Source organism: Anomalospiza imberbis, chromosome 1 (assembly GCF_031753505.1).
Source record: "Anomalospiza imberbis isolate Cuckoo-Finch-1a 21T00152 chromosome 1, ASM3175350v1, whole genome shotgun sequence".
NCBI lineage: Eukaryota > Metazoa > Chordata > Aves > Passeriformes > Viduidae > Anomalospiza > Anomalospiza imberbis.
Window position 1 is genome coordinate 34,860,650 of NC_089681.1, and position 17,464 is coordinate 34,878,113.

General features: G+C 36.7%; 1 protein-coding gene and 1 long non-coding RNA gene across 3 annotated transcripts in view; one reads left to right on the plus strand and one right to left on the minus strand.

Moving 5' to 3' along the window:
* SGK3 (serum/glucocorticoid regulated kinase family member 3) overlaps nt 1–17,464 on the minus strand; it is a 55,750-nt gene that overhangs the window by 3,650 nt on the left and 34,636 nt on the right. Inside the window, exons 4-14 of one of the 2 annotated variants that reach the window (XM_068187495.1) lie at nt 15,831–15,903; nt 12,937–13,012; nt 7,170–7,257; nt 5,250–5,299; nt 4,124–4,181; nt 3,251–3,334; nt 3,023–3,154; nt 1,707–1,819; nt 1,463–1,499; nt 1,264–1,350; nt 381–476 (exon numbers count right to left, since the gene is read on the minus strand). In XM_068187495.1, coding sequence (XP_068043596.1) covers nt 381–476; nt 1,264–1,350; nt 1,463–1,499; nt 1,707–1,819; nt 3,023–3,154; nt 3,251–3,334; nt 4,124–4,181; nt 5,250–5,299; nt 7,170–7,257; nt 12,937–13,012; nt 15,831–15,903 — 894 coding nt within the window. Of the gene's footprint in view, nt 1–380; nt 477–1,263; nt 1,351–1,462; nt 1,500–1,706; nt 1,820–3,022; nt 3,155–3,250; nt 3,335–4,123; nt 4,182–5,249; nt 5,300–7,169; nt 7,258–12,936; nt 13,013–15,830; nt 15,904–17,464 lie in introns of those variants that run through there. The other variant, XM_068187499.1, reaches the window with a different exon arrangement.
* LOC137472435 (uncharacterized) lies at nt 51–11,185 on the plus strand. The gene is made up of 2 exons (XR_010998186.1): nt 51–236; nt 1,681–11,185. It is a non-coding gene; the product is annotated as an uncharacterized lncRNA (long non-coding RNA).

A 17,464-nucleotide genomic window follows, 5' to 3' on the forward strand; every position in this document is an offset into this window, starting at 1 on the left:
GAGAAAACCTGGAATACCTAAGTAAAAAAAAGTATTTTAATTTTATTTATTCCAATATTTGACAAAATTTTACTTTTAAGTTGCTTTGGGTTTTTTGTGTATTATCACTGTTGATTCAGTTTACTCTCACAGTCCCTCAAAGTGATGACTGATTTTGCTGATGTCTCTGATTTTGCTTTTCCATGAACTGTCAGATACCGGCAATGTAAAATCCAAATAAGAAAAACAAGCGCTATGTAAGTACAAGGCAATCTGTTAATCTTCTTAAATGGAATATTCCAATATTATGAAAAAGTTTGTATCTTTTAACAACACTCAAAGGTCACTTCAAATAAAAGGGGAGAGGGGAGGAAAACAACCTTTACATATCAGATACATACCAGCCCATAAAGCATTTCATAAAGAACTGCACCAAGGCACCACCAGTCTACTGTGTTGTCATAGGGCTGCTTTTTAATGACTTCTGGTGCAAGATACTGAAATGAATTAAAAAAAAAAGTTCTTTAGAGAATTAGGCTAGCATGGATAAAACCTAGGGTTTAGTCACTTCACAGTAAACACTTTCAAGAAAAGTTGCTCTGTAACACTCAAATTTCAGCTTGCTGAAACACTCTAGTTTCAGCTAAATACTACACATCACTCATCTTTCACTGTATTCATAGGTCATTCCTGTAATTTAAAGTACATTTATCAAGTTACCAAAGTTTCTAATCCTCTGTTTGGTGAATCCCTCATACATGTTCAAGCCTTCCAAGTTTTCCAGTGCAGTTTTCCCAGTAAAAACACAACAGAGTTCAATAACTCAGTCAGCAAGTTCAAAGTTTTGTGCATATGCAATAATTTGATTGGGGCACAGATATTAATTCCCTATAAACTTACTAAGAATCAATGGCAGGATATGGTAAGTACATTCATATTGAAAAATCTGTAGCAGCTGTTATACAAGCTAACTGTCGTCCTGTGTCTACCCAGCAGTTAGGAGACATGGGAGAAAACAGTATTTCAAAAGGGCTGGGAAAACAGAGGAAGGAAGACACGAGTTATGGCCATGTGGGTAGCAAGCAGTAGACACTGTATATTAGTAAGAACAACAAATAGATGTGTAGGAAGCTTGTCTTTGGGTTGGTTTCACCTTGTTCAAACAATGCAAACCTCCCAGCGGTAAAAAATACAGTATCTGACCTTCCAGTTACACAAATATTAATAGTGGTAAACAGTCATTAATTACTGATAAAAAAAAAAACATGAAAGCTATCAACATACTTCTGGGGTCCCACAGAAAGTTGCAGTGGTATCAGAAGTTGCAATCCCTTCTTTACAAAGTCCAAAGTCTGTCAAGACAACATGACCCTGTTTAAGAAAGAGTGATAAGTTAACAAGGGAACATGATCAATATGTGAATACACAGAAGCGTCAATTTTGTGAGAGAACACAGAAAACAGAAATAATCTTGCATACTTACTAGTGAATCTAGGAGAATGTTTTCTGGTTTTAAATCCCTATTAAAAAAGAAAATGTAGTAAATCAAAATAGCAGTCACAAATGCTTCAGAGGCAAGGGGTTTTATTATTCTTCAGCTGAAAGCGTCAAGTTTTGATGAAAGTGTTATGTTCAGGTTTCCTGTAAGATGATTTCTTGTCGAGTTTATTTGGTAATTTGTCCTATTTTGAATTTCTGCAGGACACGGATACCTTTCAGAAACTTACCTGTACACTATATTTATGGAGTGTAAGTAGCCCAGTGCACTGGCTATTTCAGCAGCATAAAATCTGGCTCTGTGCTCAGGAAAGGAACGTTCTCTTTGTAAGTGAAAGAACAGCTGTAAATATGCAAATAGGAAATAAGAACATTACACAGACAAAACAAGTCAGGTTAATAACAAGTAATTTTACAGTGAAGAGTAATTTATTTTGCTGTCCAGATTATTTTTTTTTTTAAGCACAATGAAATAGAAGTGGTTTTTCTGCATGATGTAGTCATTACTTTACTCTCTTCCCTGCTTCTCTTTTGTGGCTCAGATGGATAGGTAACTCAAACACATTCCCTTAAAACCAGAACTAGTCAAAAGAAGCTAGAGTAAATCACTAAGCTGTGAATAGAAGTTGGTAAGACTAAATCATGCAAGATTGCTTCCAAGGAGAATATATAACCTGGTGTCAAATAAGTCATCTTTCATTTCTGGAAATGTGTGTATTCAAAGATTTGCATAAATATTTATAGAATTGTATTCTGAAATAACCTAGATGTACTTCACTATGTGAGATATATATTCCAAGCTGATCCACCAGTTCTCTCTACTACAGAGAACTGTCTGGCAAATAATTTGAGTAGATACAGAAGTCTAGACAAATATTAAATCATAAACATACAGATTCAACTACAGTACACACTCAACTTGTAAAGATTTTAAGAAAAATTAATTTTTCTGGTTTCTGCCGACAAAGGTCAGGAAAAATAAAAAGCCACCCCAGCTTTCCAAGCTTTCCATTCAATTTTGAAAGCTGCTTTGAACTGTATTTTAGTTTGCCCAAAACAACACAAAACTAAGTTTTGACCACAATTCAGAGCAAACCAGGATTTTGATAATACAGTCTAAGTAAGGTACATTAGACAAAAGAAATGCCCATCTTGTTCCGACTCTCACACAATATAATAAATTCAGTTGTCAATTTCCTTTCTTCCCCTTTTGAAATATCCGCATCTCAGTTAATGCACATGCAAGAGGAAGCCAGTGTTCCATGGTGAAAAACATAAACATAAGATGAATTTGTAATTAAATTTATATTACTGTAAAATGCAGTATTTGTATCTTACAAGCATGAATAAATTTGGATTTAAGTTGTCAATAAGAACAGGAATAAGGTCCAAATAGCTACAGAAGTCTGTAGCAACTTCAGATAATAACAGAAATTTCAAAATTGGGAGAATGCTGATCACAGGCCATTGTAAAGGATCACTTCACTCCTCTCACCTAGAATTACCAGAATAGACAGACTACAATGCAAACAAAATCATCACATACCTCTCCTCCGTTAACAAAATCCAGGACAAAGTAAAGCTTTTCTGTTGTTTGGAAGGAGTAATGTAGTCCAACCAAAAATGGATGTTTCACATTTTTCAAAAGCACATTACGTTCAGCCATAATATGTTTTTGCTGCAAGAAGTAAGAGATCAATAAGTAAACAGGAATGATTTTGTAATTAAGGGAAAAAACAAGGGAGGTGGGTGGAAAAAGACTATTTCTTTTAACCTCTTTCCTATTGAGAACAATTTTTTTCTGCAAGACTTTGACAGCATAGTATTTCCCATCCAGTTTTCGTTTTGCAAGAAGAACCTGTGAAATTCAAAAGAAAAGGAAGAAATCTGATTGTTGCAGTTCACCTACTATGGGTAATATTTTATCATTTCGGCCTAACTGAAAGGGATTCATGCTATTTTTTCACAATAGAGCTTTTAATTGAGTCAGTCAACAATGTAATTACTAATAGAGTGAGCTTACAGTTCAGTAAAAACTTATCACGACAGTGATATCATGAAAGATGGAATTATAACATTTGTTTTCCATGACCTGCTAAATCTCTATCAAGATTAATTTCAGCTTTCTTTCTTCTGGATAAATTGTAAAGATAATTGAATGAAAAATAACAACACAAAAAATAAGTTGGAAATTGAGATTTCAAAAGGGAGTCTCCTTGGCATCTTTGTAAAATATCAATACTTAAGTCACTTTTCAATATGCTGTTGCTCACACTGCTCCATAGTATCAGAGGTTTCACAAAATAGTCCCTGACAACAAGAGGAAAAGCACAATTTGTACTCCAGCTGCTGCATAAGCATAGGGGTACCTCCCTTCCTCCCCGGGGGAAACAGAAGATCCCAACCACTCATAATGAGAAAGGGAACAATCTCCCTTTTCTTAGTTCCAACAAGTGGCTGAGGCAGCCAACAGCTGCACCAGGGAAAAAATGGCAGGGCCACAAATCAGCAGCAAAGAGGATCCAACAGAACAGTTTATAGGCCACTCTAGAGCAACACCACTTCTGGAACCCCTGGCCAAGTCACTGTACACGAGAAACCAACAAGCATCCTTGCACCACCACAAGACACAGGAATAAAAGCTCACCTTGCCAAAGCTGCCTTTCCCAATAACTTTCAGGAAATCAAAGTCTGTTGGTTTAGCACTGAAAGATATTTAAGAAGGAGACAGGTCATCTGGGTAGAAATTACAAGCCTTATAGCTGTACAGTAGTGTAGTGTAGCACAATGGTGTGTAAGCACTCTCCTTTTCTTTGTTCCACCCAGCACTGCTTCTGCAGACCTGTCCTCAGACACAGCAACTCCTCTTCATTTTGCAATTCCATTTTTCTCTAGGAAAGTGTTCAAATTGCATCCTCTGAGTTTTTTTATTTACTAAGTTTAACCTTATGATGTAAAGGAGAAGCAAGACCATTCTTTCATTCTCCATGGTCTAGTTTCTTGTAATTTTTAAATCTCCATTTCCCCATGATGTCTCCTGGAGCTTATTTCCAGCGGTCCAAATGGATTCTAAAGCTTACATGAGGAAAGGAAGGACCAAGTTTATTATCTATTCCCTCTTATTTGTTCCATTCTTCCCTCTATCCAATTCTCCCTTGTTTTGAATTTCAGTAAGAGGAGGCAGATCCTAACACCTGCCTCCTCTTGGTGTTTGTATGAATTTACTCTCAGTTTTTCCATTTCCCACATCATCACTCCTTTCAATTTTTCCCAGGATTCCCTTACTCTTTCCTGAATACAATTCTGTCAGCAAAACAATTATCCGTGTTTTCAAATTGCAAAACAAGTTACATCACCATACACCTCTCTATTTATTGCTCCCGAAGGGAAGGACTCTTATATTTCATTTCTTACTGCAATCTATTAACCACCTCCTCCTGCTAGCCCAGAACAAATCTGTGAGGAAAGCAAAACCAAAATAGCAGTCATCGCCTAGAGGAGAAAAACAGATTCACACAGAACTGAGAACAGAAATTCTGCAGAAAACACCAAACAGAGACACAAGTTACCACTGCAGTAACTGGGTTGTAGCACCAACAAGGCAAGCTGCTCCTCTGGCATGCAATAAACCAAACTTGTTTTCAGACACTGTAGGACCACTCCCAAGGTCAGTCTAACTTTTCAGGTTTTAAAATTAATTTTAATCCCATTTAATTAAGCTTTAAATTTACATTAAATTAAATTACATTGAATTCAATTTAATTGAAACCTACTGAGGATTTCCAGATGGTCCCAGGTTGATATTCTGTGAGGTAGAGTTTAACTGTTGGGGGAAACAAAGAGGTTTACTTGTAATACTTTTTCTTCTCTCTTATCTTTCAACCAATGCTAATTTCAAAATACTCTACTGATCTGCTCAATCCATACTTTAATACTTGTTACATTAGAATTTTAAAGAGATCTAACATCTAGATTGGGAACTGAAATACCTGGCCATCATCACCTTGTCACAAATTCTTTCTACACACATCCTGTTCAAGGATGAAGGTAATAAAATATCTGTGTTCATTCAGAGAGGAAAAGATCAGAAATAAAAATTCAAGAGTATTTCAATAAACAACTTGTTCCTCATTCAGAACTTAACTCTTGCTTTACTTGCTTCATGAACATATTTTCTGCCTTTTATTCCAAATTCTCCAAGATCTTACTAATACAATAATTTTAAACCCACAGTGTTTATAAAAGAGTAATTAATGAAAGACACAGTGCTTTTAAAAACATGGAAGTGAACATTCTTCCAACCACAAGAAAAACATTAGCAACCTTTTCTATCCTGACATTAAAGGTTAAATAACTCAATTCCTGGAATTCCATGAATCTTACTGGTACACACCCAGGCAGAATTTGTAAATTACAGGAGCAGAGGAAGCCACTGTCATTTAGGTGATTTTCTAAATGTTGTTTTTGATTTAGAAAAGCGGTATTTGTACTCTCATTGTGATTCTGGAATTTATTAGAGAAGAACAAACTGCACACAAATACAATTTACCTGGGGACAGGCTGCCAAGGCAGCACAAAGCAGTAATCCAGAAGTGGAAAATGGTCTGACAGCAGCACTGGATGCCATTACTCACTGAAATGAGCCAGTGGTGCTGGACAGTTTCAAAAGAGCTACTGTAAAAAAGGCATTTTATTTTTTTAAGGCTTTTTTTTTGTTCCTTGTTGTTTGGCTTCATCATTTACATTAACCATAAGGTGAATTTTCCACCAAAAATATGGGGTCCAGGCCATTATGCAGTAGCTCTCTTTTTGGAATTTGTTGTAGTATGACACATCATTAATTTTCCAGAGATGGTTTATATCATTCCACATTACTTCTTAAAATACCTTTCAAAGGAGGAAGAAACTGGTATCTTAAACTAGTGACTTTAAAATGAAACTTTCAGAACACACTAAATCTCCGGAGGATCACACACAAACTGAAACACCTCTTACATCTTTACCAGGGGCTGAATAAGGAAAGAAGCATTAATATCACATCTTTCTTGCTAGGTAGTAAGTAATAGAGAAGACAAGCTTAAATATGGCACTTCTACCTTCCTAGAAATACTCCTTTTTTCAAACAGCACTGTTTCTGGAGGCTGTAAACTAATTTTCAGAGAATACATCCAGCAATATATTGACTTTTTTGACAAAAGAAACTTCAGACCTCACACAGTGTTATATGTGACATGAAATCAAATCCATCCTTCCTCCTAAGTGAATTTTAAAAAGCCTGCATTTCTTCCCCTGAGAGGATTCTATTTCTCCCCATCTTTAAAAAAGAACACACAAGCAAACAAAAAGACAATTAAACATTCAATCTCCCCTGCTCCTTGCCAGATGTTCTTAGCAAGAGCCTTTGAACAGACTGCAAAAACTGACAGCTAAGCTATGACTAAAGTTGTGTTTCTTTAACCCATATAGCAAGGGGAGAATAAGCAAGACAAAGCCAGCAATCACTTTTACTCCTCTCTGTAGTTCTCATCTGACAGAAAAATAGCTTACAGCCCACAGTGGAACTGAGTTGTTTAAAAGAACAGGGAGGGGATTTATTGCAAAACATACCAGTAGTTTTCAGTAAATAATATACCTAACAAGATTGCCCTCAAGTAGCTAAAATTCAGAAGACTGTTCTACTTCTGTTTTATTACCTTCCGACTGCTCCTTTCATCTTCATCTTCAGATGGATCTGACTGGTGTTTTGGGTTATCCATCTGAAGAAATGCTCTGACATCTGGGCTAGAAACATAGTTAACTTCATTAGCACACCAATAATCCGCATGACTTTCAGCCATAAACACAGAGCACAGGATTGAACAGCAGCATACAGAGGAGTTACTCATCACAAAGTTTTATATTTAAGTTCTGGTAACTAAGAGCTGTGTACAAGCGATACTTTTACAGCAACATAATTCAACTGCCAAGTGTGTTAAACAGCACAAACCTTTTCACTTGCAAAAACCTAACACGTTAAAGTATATGTATATGAAGACTTCAGAAGGAAACCCTGCAGAACTGCATATAAAGATAATTATCAGAAGAAAGCATGAGTTCTAACTGGCTAGCAGCCACCAAGAAACCAACTTTCTTCCCAAAACCAGAAGAGTTTAAATTTTTGTTTTCTAAAATAAATTGAATTGTTCAATGCAATAGGGAATGAAATACATCATCTGTATCCCAAGGAAAGATACATATTCCAAGAGATACACAGCAGTAATGTTCCTCTCCCCATTCACTTTAAAGCAGAAGATGGTGATCTTGTATTCAGCATTCCTTCTGGCTGGGCACTGTCAAAACAGTGTTATGAAATCCTTCCAGTCAGCTGCAGGACACAAATGCTTCAGGAATTAGTGACAGGCTTCCCACAGTACCTAAGGAGATGCATTTTATCTTCAGCAGCAGTTTCAAGCTCTGACTTGGTGGGGCTGGGGGACAAGGACTGAGAGAAAGGTGGGAAAGTAAGACAATTCCAAGAATTCCTTCTTCCAGGATGAAAAGCTTGTCCAACAGATCAAAAGAATGTAACGTTCTTCTGAACCACAGCACAGTGCAAGTAAATATTAATGGAATACAACTGAGGAAAAATAAATTCCTAAAAAGATGGGTATTGTGTATAGCCTGCATAAACCACTTCAAGAGATGGTTTGAATCTTTCAAGTTCCTTCAGTTCACTAAAAGGCAACCTTCTTATCAAGGAAGAAATATTACCTACATTTCAGAGACAAAGTTGTTTGAGAAGGACTCAGGGTCCTTCACTGATAGGAAACTCCACGTGAGCCATTCACTACAAGAAAAGCACTAGCTTGCTATAGAGCTGCTCTTTTAATCTGTCCCTAGAATACATAAAATAGGGTAATTTTAGAGTAAGAAACAAATGTACTCCCTATTTTCAGTCCATTCACCCTCCACATCTCTGATCGGTGAGGATCAGAAGTAAGAGATGAGCTGTTTCTGACACTTCTCCAGCTCCTCTAATTTCCTGTCAGCTCTACTAAACCTACCTCATATCCCTGGCTATCTGAGGCTCCCAGTCTTCATCACTTACATTCTCTATTCCTAAAGTCCTATTTGAAATATGTTTTGGTTACCTTCAGCCTTTCAGGTTTAAAGCACAGCAACAAGACTGTTCACATAATTTCCCAACATCATTTCAGTTTAACACTTCCCATTTTATATGAACTCCAAATTCTGATCTATTTCAGCATCTGTCTTGTATACTGAGGCCAGGAAGACAAAAATCACAGTTGTTTGAATATTGTAGTAATACTGGGTCATGATGCAACAATTTAAGTTTCAGAATGTTTGGATATAAAATCAAGAATAAAAATTTATGGTTAATGCTTTTCACTAGACAGAAAAACAGAAACAGACCTTAACTACCTTTCAGCATTAATTATTCTGGACAACTGGTTGATTAAATAGAGAATGTTGTAATACATCTCAAATAGTTACTATAGTAACTTTGTTCATGACTGAATTCACAGCAAGAAAAACATAAAAATATCAATTCGCAGGAAAAGGTGGCAGTACAGTTGCAGGGTAATCCACAACTCCACAAAAGCCAGAATCGTAACTGACTGATGTTACACTGTTCACATCTGCAATTCTAAAAGCACTGCAAAGAACTACTGATTCAAAATAAAAAGTTTTATGTACCAATTTCTTAGGCAAGATTGCATCATGTTATGCAAAATGCTATACAGATTGATAAGACTTCTGTGCTGTATTAACTTGCATGGATTAACTCAATGTATTTAAGAATACATGGAAACTATTCCTAAAATAACCTCACCTATGAAATGAAAAGGGTTGAGAAAACCACATAAAAAGGGATACTCAGTATACACTGTACATATACTACCAGCAAAACTTGGTTTTGTCTGGATTTTTATGATTGACTGAATAAGTTTAATTTGTGGATTATCTCTGAAATACACAAAAGAGTATCAAGCTCTGCTTAATACTGTTGCTTATGTAATAGTCATTCTGTATTAGTCTTCCTGCAAAAACAATATAATACCACACAAAAATTTTGGACGCACACAGAAATATGAAGAAACCTAGAAGGTCACATAAATTCTGAAGCAAAATGGTAAAATTAATAGCCAGTGACAGAAAATTAACATTTAAGACCCACTTTATTTAAATAATAGTGTCCAGCTCCTCCCTCTTCTCACCACATTTTCTTAAAAAGTAAACCACTGATATCTTTCTTACAGAAAGCAAAGGTTCAAAAAGCCCTAATACAGTAAAGCACAATAATACTTTAAAAGATAACAATAATATAGTGCAAGGTTTGCTTTCCCCAGCATGGACTGCAAGTTTCTACTATTCAGGGGTTTCATATTAGTTTTTATATTCATCAGATTTTGAAATCAGAAAAAGTGACTGATTTTCTTCTAAGGAACACATTCAGACCCTGCCTCTCACTTAGAGAACTGATAACTCATTTCCCCACAGGTTGCAGAGTATTGTCATCCTTGAGTTCTCCAAGTGTTATGCAAATGTTCTCATTCTCATTAAGGAGCTACTTTGGACTATTTAAAAATAACTGCATTACATCTTTAATGCATCCTCTATTATACAGTTTTTCAAACAGGTTTTCTTTGGACATGTTCTGATAGACAGCAATTAAATGCATTAATACTTCAGTGAAGGCCTACATTTGAGGGGGTGAGCAGCCCACTTTCAGGAGTTGTGGAGTGTTTTAGGGAGGCTCACAGTGCTCACTAGGAACAAATTCCCAGCTCCTATTAAGGACAGCCGTCAGCAAGGGGGAACACATTATCAGACCTCTATCCCTCCTGCCTTATCTATCCCTACCTTTTCTTGGAACACCTACATTCTACCTGTGAGAGCAAGCTGTCTATCACATTAAGTTTGCTGAGGAAATGCAGCTTGAAGGTAGTCCACTTAATTCCCAATTTGGACTAAGCCAGTGATCTCACCCTGTATTCCACCTGACAGTGACTGAAGGAAAAGCTGTCACAGGGTCTCTTCTAAGCACTCCAATACACCTTAGGTTTTTCTTGGATTTTTTATTGAGCAAGAAGGTTTGGCTTTGATACAATATTCAAGAAATGCGCCAGATCCAAGAAAAAAAGTCCACTGATGGAAAACAAGAACACAGTGCTGCGTGTTTCAAAGAATACTGTAAATATTACCATCTTGGACACACTGAATCTGACATTTGTGCTATTCACTTCAGATGTTTAGGTACCTTCTCATCCAGAAATGAGAACACCTTGAATCATCCTTATGCTTTTAGTGAAACAATTCTCCTAAGCAGGACTTAAAATATATGACATGCTGATAGTGGTTTTAATGCTTAAAAGATGCAGTGGAAGGTGGATTTCCTAATGGTTCTGTGAGAATGCACATCCCACTAAGCCTTCCTTGCACATCACTAACTTTACATTCGTTTTTTGACCTAGTTTCAAATTTAATTTGCACATTAAAGCAAAACTAAGAAAGCAAGGATGGACTATCTGTGAAGACTCAGTCATCACATATCCCTTGAGCAGCTTCTGTCAGATTTTACAAAAAATTCCAAGCACCAAGATCAAAGATTTGGTATTTCTTCTATAACAACATTCACTGGCACAACAGAAAAGGTTACAGATTACATAATTATTAATATGATTTGTTGCAGTGCAACACTGCAAAAGCTAACTTCAGAAAAACAATCACCTTGCAGTGATTAAAAGCGAAACAACACAGAAATTACTGCAAAATTAAATGCTTTTGCACTAAACTGTGGATGAAAGGCTTTTTCTCCTGCTTAATTCAGTATTTCTTTAAGGGTGGGGTAGAGGAGAACAGTACAAGACAAACTTTGGTCTCTATTTATTGTTTTTACTGTAGAACTCTGTTTCATAAGCTTATTATTGAACACACTTTGATCAGAACCAAACACTATCAGGCCTATGTCTTAACCCTGGTTTAAGTTAGTTTAATGGATCAGGCAATCTGAGTGCCATATTAAAGATCATTGATTCTTCTACAGTTACATTCAAACATAAAACAATTTTAAAAGCTCACAAAAATTTACAGAGGCAGGTGGATTTGAGGTTTGATGCTGGTTTGTTTTTTTTTTTTTTTTTTTTTTTAGCACACCATTTTGTGCTTTCCATAACAGAAAAGCACCATTTTACTTTTGGAGAACAAATATAGTATGTTTCAAAACAAAAATATTTGGTAATTGAATCTACTGAGAACCAGAGGAGGGGATTGACCTAAATAAACCAGTATCCTTTCCCAATGAAACAAGACAGATTGGCTCTCAGTAATTTGTTATATTAAAGTGCTTTTTATTATTTCCCAAATAACAGTACCATGAACATAAACCTCACACTGTTTGTTCTGGTGAAAAGGTATCCTTCTGTAAAGACTTTGTTACTAATTTTTTTTCACTAACCAAAAGAAGTATATATAAAATGCTCCCATTTTTATTTTTCTAGAAAGGAAAGGAAGTACATATTTCAGGTTGATAGGACATTAAACAGTTCATTTGTTGTGAAAAAAGAATGCTCCGAACTGCAGTGATATTCTGTTAAGAGTTACTTTTTTTCCTGTGGGAAATGGGCAATTTCACAGGCTGTACAAATAGGCTAATTAAACAAAGCTTATTTAATAAAGACATTTACTCAACACTAAATCTAAGCATAGAGCTTTACCATTTTACCATTTCAAGCAGCCTAGAAAGCTACATGGATTTAGCTGAAACTGATTACAGCTTTCGACTGAAAGAAGGTGCCTCTTTGCCCTGCAGTTCACGTACAAAGTGCTGTTCTCCAGATTTAGCTGGAGCTGACTCTGTCTTAACACCACCTCCCATGCACCACTGGTAGGGGTGAACACACCTGCAGTTCTGCTGGGAAGAGTTTAGGTACAAGCTTATCCATCATTTCCTTTAGGCAGCTCAGCTTGGTTGTCCCAAACAACCTCAGCAAGCTAATTAAGCCACTTGGTTACTGTGCTTTAAACAAGTTCTGGAGCACACATGAACTGCTCTTAACAAAAAAAAAAAAAGGATGCAGGCAGTGACTGACTGCCAACAACACAGCAGCAAGTAACAGCAGGGCCCTCAAACAGTACAGCCACTGGCAAAACAAACACCTGCCCAGCACAGCAACAGTTTACAGTGGAATCTGCACCCCTGGAATTAAGATCAGTTAACTGCCTGCAAATTGATTTGTAGGTTGGCTTTTAGAAAACAAAAATACTTTTATACTCTTCAGTCTGTAGATGTTTCCTGAATGGATGGCCATATAAAGTTTATTTTCTTATACTGAAGAGCTCTGAACAGGTAAAATACATTTTCTGGTTAAATACCTAATTTGCAATTTTGTATTTAACATATCTTTTTATCTCATGTCTTTTCAACAGCTCTTATAAAACAGAAATGAAACTACTTACTGGTTGCATAGCTCTGGCTGTCTAACTAAATTTTGAATGAATTCATTCAGTCCTGCTCTTCTCTGTTTAATAAAATCTGAAAAAAACAGATTTATTAGAATCATCAGTCAGCTTGTGAAAAAGACTTATTTTCTTATTCAGGTTTTTCAGGATTTAAAACAGCAGTTAAAAGGAGACTGGCCCATGACTAATTTAGAACAAGATTGGTTCTACATATAAGAACTGTAAGCTTTAAACATTGAACTGAGCTGAGAGAATAAATTTCAGTGTCTCTGTAACACTACTTACAAATGTTGAAAGGCAGGTGGATTAGAAGTGCCACCCTGTGCTTCAAGAAGAGTGTGTAACCGCAGCAGGCGAACCTGTGCAGCCTTCACTGCACGGGTGAGCCCTTCAGTACCTGATTCCACAGAAACAAAAAACCCAAGAAGCCACAGGCAAAACCTGACATCAGTTGCACAACTCAAGTTTTTACATGAAGAGTCCCACCAAGCAGCATATTTCCATAATATATGTATGGCAGGGGGGAAATTGCACAATTCATCCTGCCAGCAGGCACTCAGATATAGCCATCGAAGATAACAAAATAAAACACTTTCCTTTAGAATCTGGACATCATTTCCAACATTAAAAAAAGATAATCCTCAGAATCCCTTCCTTCGTCTAAAGCTTAAGACATGTAATTTTTCTGTAGCAACATGGAAAGATACACAAAGGATTTAGAATAGAGATAGAGTTCTAACATAAAGTGTAAAATGGAATAATCCTATCTTTCATTACTCATATCAACAATAATTTGTATGGAAAAAAGAATATTTAACTCCTGCACTAACTTTTAAGGCATTTCAATAACTGTCATATCCAGATTATTGATGATTATTAAAATTTTTAATTAAAATTAAATAGCTGTTAATTGAAACAGCTGTATTTAAAACACTAAGAAAAATGTCCGTATTGTTTCAGGGATGTAATCCCTGAACCCTTCCTAGGGTATTTAATAATCCCAAATTACTGATATCTAACAGAAAGGTAAATTTGGATACAGATATTATATCATGGGAGTGAACAACATCAGCAGTTTCAGTGTGGCAGACGTACAGTGTCATCAGTCACTCTAAGCCTACAGTGCTATCCATGCTGGTGAAGATAAAACACCTGTAACATCTGAAATTTTCAGGTTCTGTATTCTGACTGGTTTTTGTTCCATTTTTTCAAGTTAAAACAAGATTAATTTAAAAATAACCTAAGTGCCAATAAAATTGGACCATGTAAATGGCAATTTAAATGACAGTATTTTTGGTAGTTTTGGGTAAAAGGGTGCAAAGGTCTCACTCTTGCATTTCAATGCAATAGTACAATGCTCCATACCCGTGGATGGATTACAGAAGTAAAATACCTTCTCAATATTTATAAAATATGTAACTTGTTTCAGGAGCCAGCAGAAACATTACATCAAAGCTTCAATAAATCAGTGTTAAGAAAAAGAATTATTTACATAAGCATCATGGCTCCATCTCCACCCTGCCTCCCAGCAAGAAACATCTTGAGAACTATTTGGTTTCTCATGCTTCAAGGATTTCAGCGTAGTTCACGGAAATTTAAAACAAGTTTGAGGACTTTGTTTTACATATATAATTTTAATAAAGTTTTAGTTGAGGTTTTGTTCACCATTAAAAATCCAGTTTCCTAAATTTGGCTCCAAGAAATCCACCTGCATATTTGCCTGTACAGCAAACCAGACTTCATGGCATTCTCTGGTCTTCAGCCAGCTCTGATAATCCCAAGGTCAGAGAAAAGGAACCAGAACTAAACAAAAAGTCCCTGTAGACAAAATACACATAGAACTATTGGCAATCATTTACATCTTTATCAGAAGAGAACATCAGACCTTGGATACTTGTATTTGATTATTCTAATAAAAAATAAAACAGTATTTCACATCAGGATCCAGATGATTAACTGCAACTGCCAAAAACTAGGTTCGTTTGTCAGAACTTTAAAAAACCCAAACATACACATCCCAAGAGTTCAACAGCTTTGGATCCATTTGTTCCTCAGCAGAAGAGAAAATGAAACAACTGGAACAGGGCAGGAGGAGATGAAACTACAGTTTGACCACATCAGCAAGCCAGGGGAGGGCAGGAGGGGCCCAAAGTGTGTTGGGAAAAGCCTGAAGTAAAAATGGCTCGAACGAATAGCACAAACACACAGAGCAATGGTCTGCCCTTCCCATTTGCCTTTTTAACTAATTCATCCATGGTGCCACCCAGGTTACTTCAAGGCACTTTACTAGTGACTGTCATTAGTATTTCGCTGTGCACAAAGCAAGCTAAATGGCCACCTATCACTGGTAACTGGAGCACAACACGTTCACGTCAGACATGCTTCCTGTTGTTCCACTTACAGGAGAAGTTCGTTTTCACCTGAACTGTACAAGGAAGCACATCCAGATACAGAGAGTTCAAAAGTCCTCAGAGATAAAGCCTGGAGTTGTTTCATTTTTCAGAGATGGCTGTGGGGCATGTAACTGAAAGCTTAAAATGGACTAGGCCCAACGCTTAGGAAGACTTAGGGGTTTGGTTTTTGCTTTTATAGGAGCAAGCACACATCTGACAGCTCAGAATTAGAATCCTGAATATGGGAGGGCTGGGAGGAGCTACAGCCTTCAGCCCAAGAGAGGCACTGGGCGACCAAGCAATGCTTCGTTCACTATCACAAGGTAAAACACCTACCCACACTAGTTCCTGCTCTTGACTGAAGCATGACTAAACTTTGGTTTAGTCACTGTTTTGAGGACCGTTGCAAAACTCATATAAGACAGTTTCTTGTAGGCTGGAATAGATCAATTTTCATATAAAGAAACTGACAAAATGAATAACAAGATGATGGCATACCAGGATCAAAATTATCTCCAAATATTCTTTTAGCTGGAATCTTCAGGTTCATGGTGGGAAATTGCTTCTTTAGCTGAAAACAAAACACATAAAGCTGGATTGTGCTTAGACATTAAAGTACCTAGAAACAATTGCATTTTGTTTGTTTTCTGGTGAACAGTTTGAACACCTGATTATTAGTAATTCTGCTCCACTGTGCCACTTCCTCTGCTCATACACATGGGGGAAAATACATACCCAGAACAATCTGTACTCAGTTTTTTTGCAATAGACATACCCTTTTAAATTCAAAGGCCATCTCATCTTAATTTTGCAATAGTGCAAAATGATTTGCCCCAGGTTAAAAAACAAATTTCAGTATTGTTTTTATTTTTCTTTTTCTTCCTTCCTCCATCAATTCTTTATCTCTTTGGGGTTTGTTTTTCCTCTTATTTGCTTGCTTGCACAGGGCTGTATGAATGAGGTTTAGGGATAGGCTGGGGATACAGGCATCTGGATTTTGTCCAAATTACATTCTTTAAGCTTTAGAAATCACAGGTGGTCTACCCCTACATCAAAATTACAAGCAGATGAACAGTCTATTTTAGGATCCTGCACTTGATAATTCAATTATTATTACACTTGATAAACTGACCAGCAGATCATACACAACAACAGTGACTTATACATTAAAAAAAACCCAAACCTGACACTTATCAAGCCTTGACTACATTTACTTCACTTTCAAGTGCTCCAGAAGAGAAATCTTACTCTGATCCTTTTTAAGAGAGTAGTTTTCTAATACAGTAGCTGGCAATTCTTCTTCCCTTAACAACACCAGTATTTCTTTCAGTTAGCAGCACAAGTTCTTTTTGGTGTATAAATTGTATGAATTTCTGAACAGAAACGGGACTAAATGTCCTCCTGGTTATGTTTCCTCAGAACCTCACCGCTGACCATGTTAGAGAGACCAGTGCTGAACAAACTTCAGCAGAGCAAGGCCAATTCTAATGGTAAGAGAACACAGCAAAGGAACAGGATCACCAACACTCCCTCTGAAAGGAGGATTTTCTGTTTTCACATCTCTTACAGTTCTATCCCTACAAGATGCAGGCAAAGCACAGCATGGGGTATCCAGGGGCATTTCAGCTCAAACACTTCCAAGAACATTTCCAAGCTCACAGCCTATGTTTAGAGGCCACTGCCACATACAAATCCATGCACAGGGAGGCAGAAGAGAGAAAGCCTGACTAGTTCCCAGAGAGACAGTGGAAGGGAAGGCACAAATAAGCAGCTGGTAATATTTTAGTAGGGGAATCAGAGGGGAATTATTTCCTCTTTTGTTAAAGCAAAAATTATGGTCTCTGAACATGAAGAACTGGAGGAAAGGATGGGCACAGCACACATAACTCATACTCACATCTGAACAAGTATTTACCCCACTTGCCCACTACATAAAAGCAGCAAAACCCTCTTCTAGCAGCAAACCCAAGAAATCCATACTTAGTTGCTGAAGGGGGCTATTTTTTTTGGAACACTGACCACATTTTTTTGTGCAAAAAATCATACCTGCTATGAAACTGCAGGTATGAATTGCCATCAATAACTGACTACAAAATTTCTATTAAGAAAAAAGGATTTGTTCATTGTTTTCG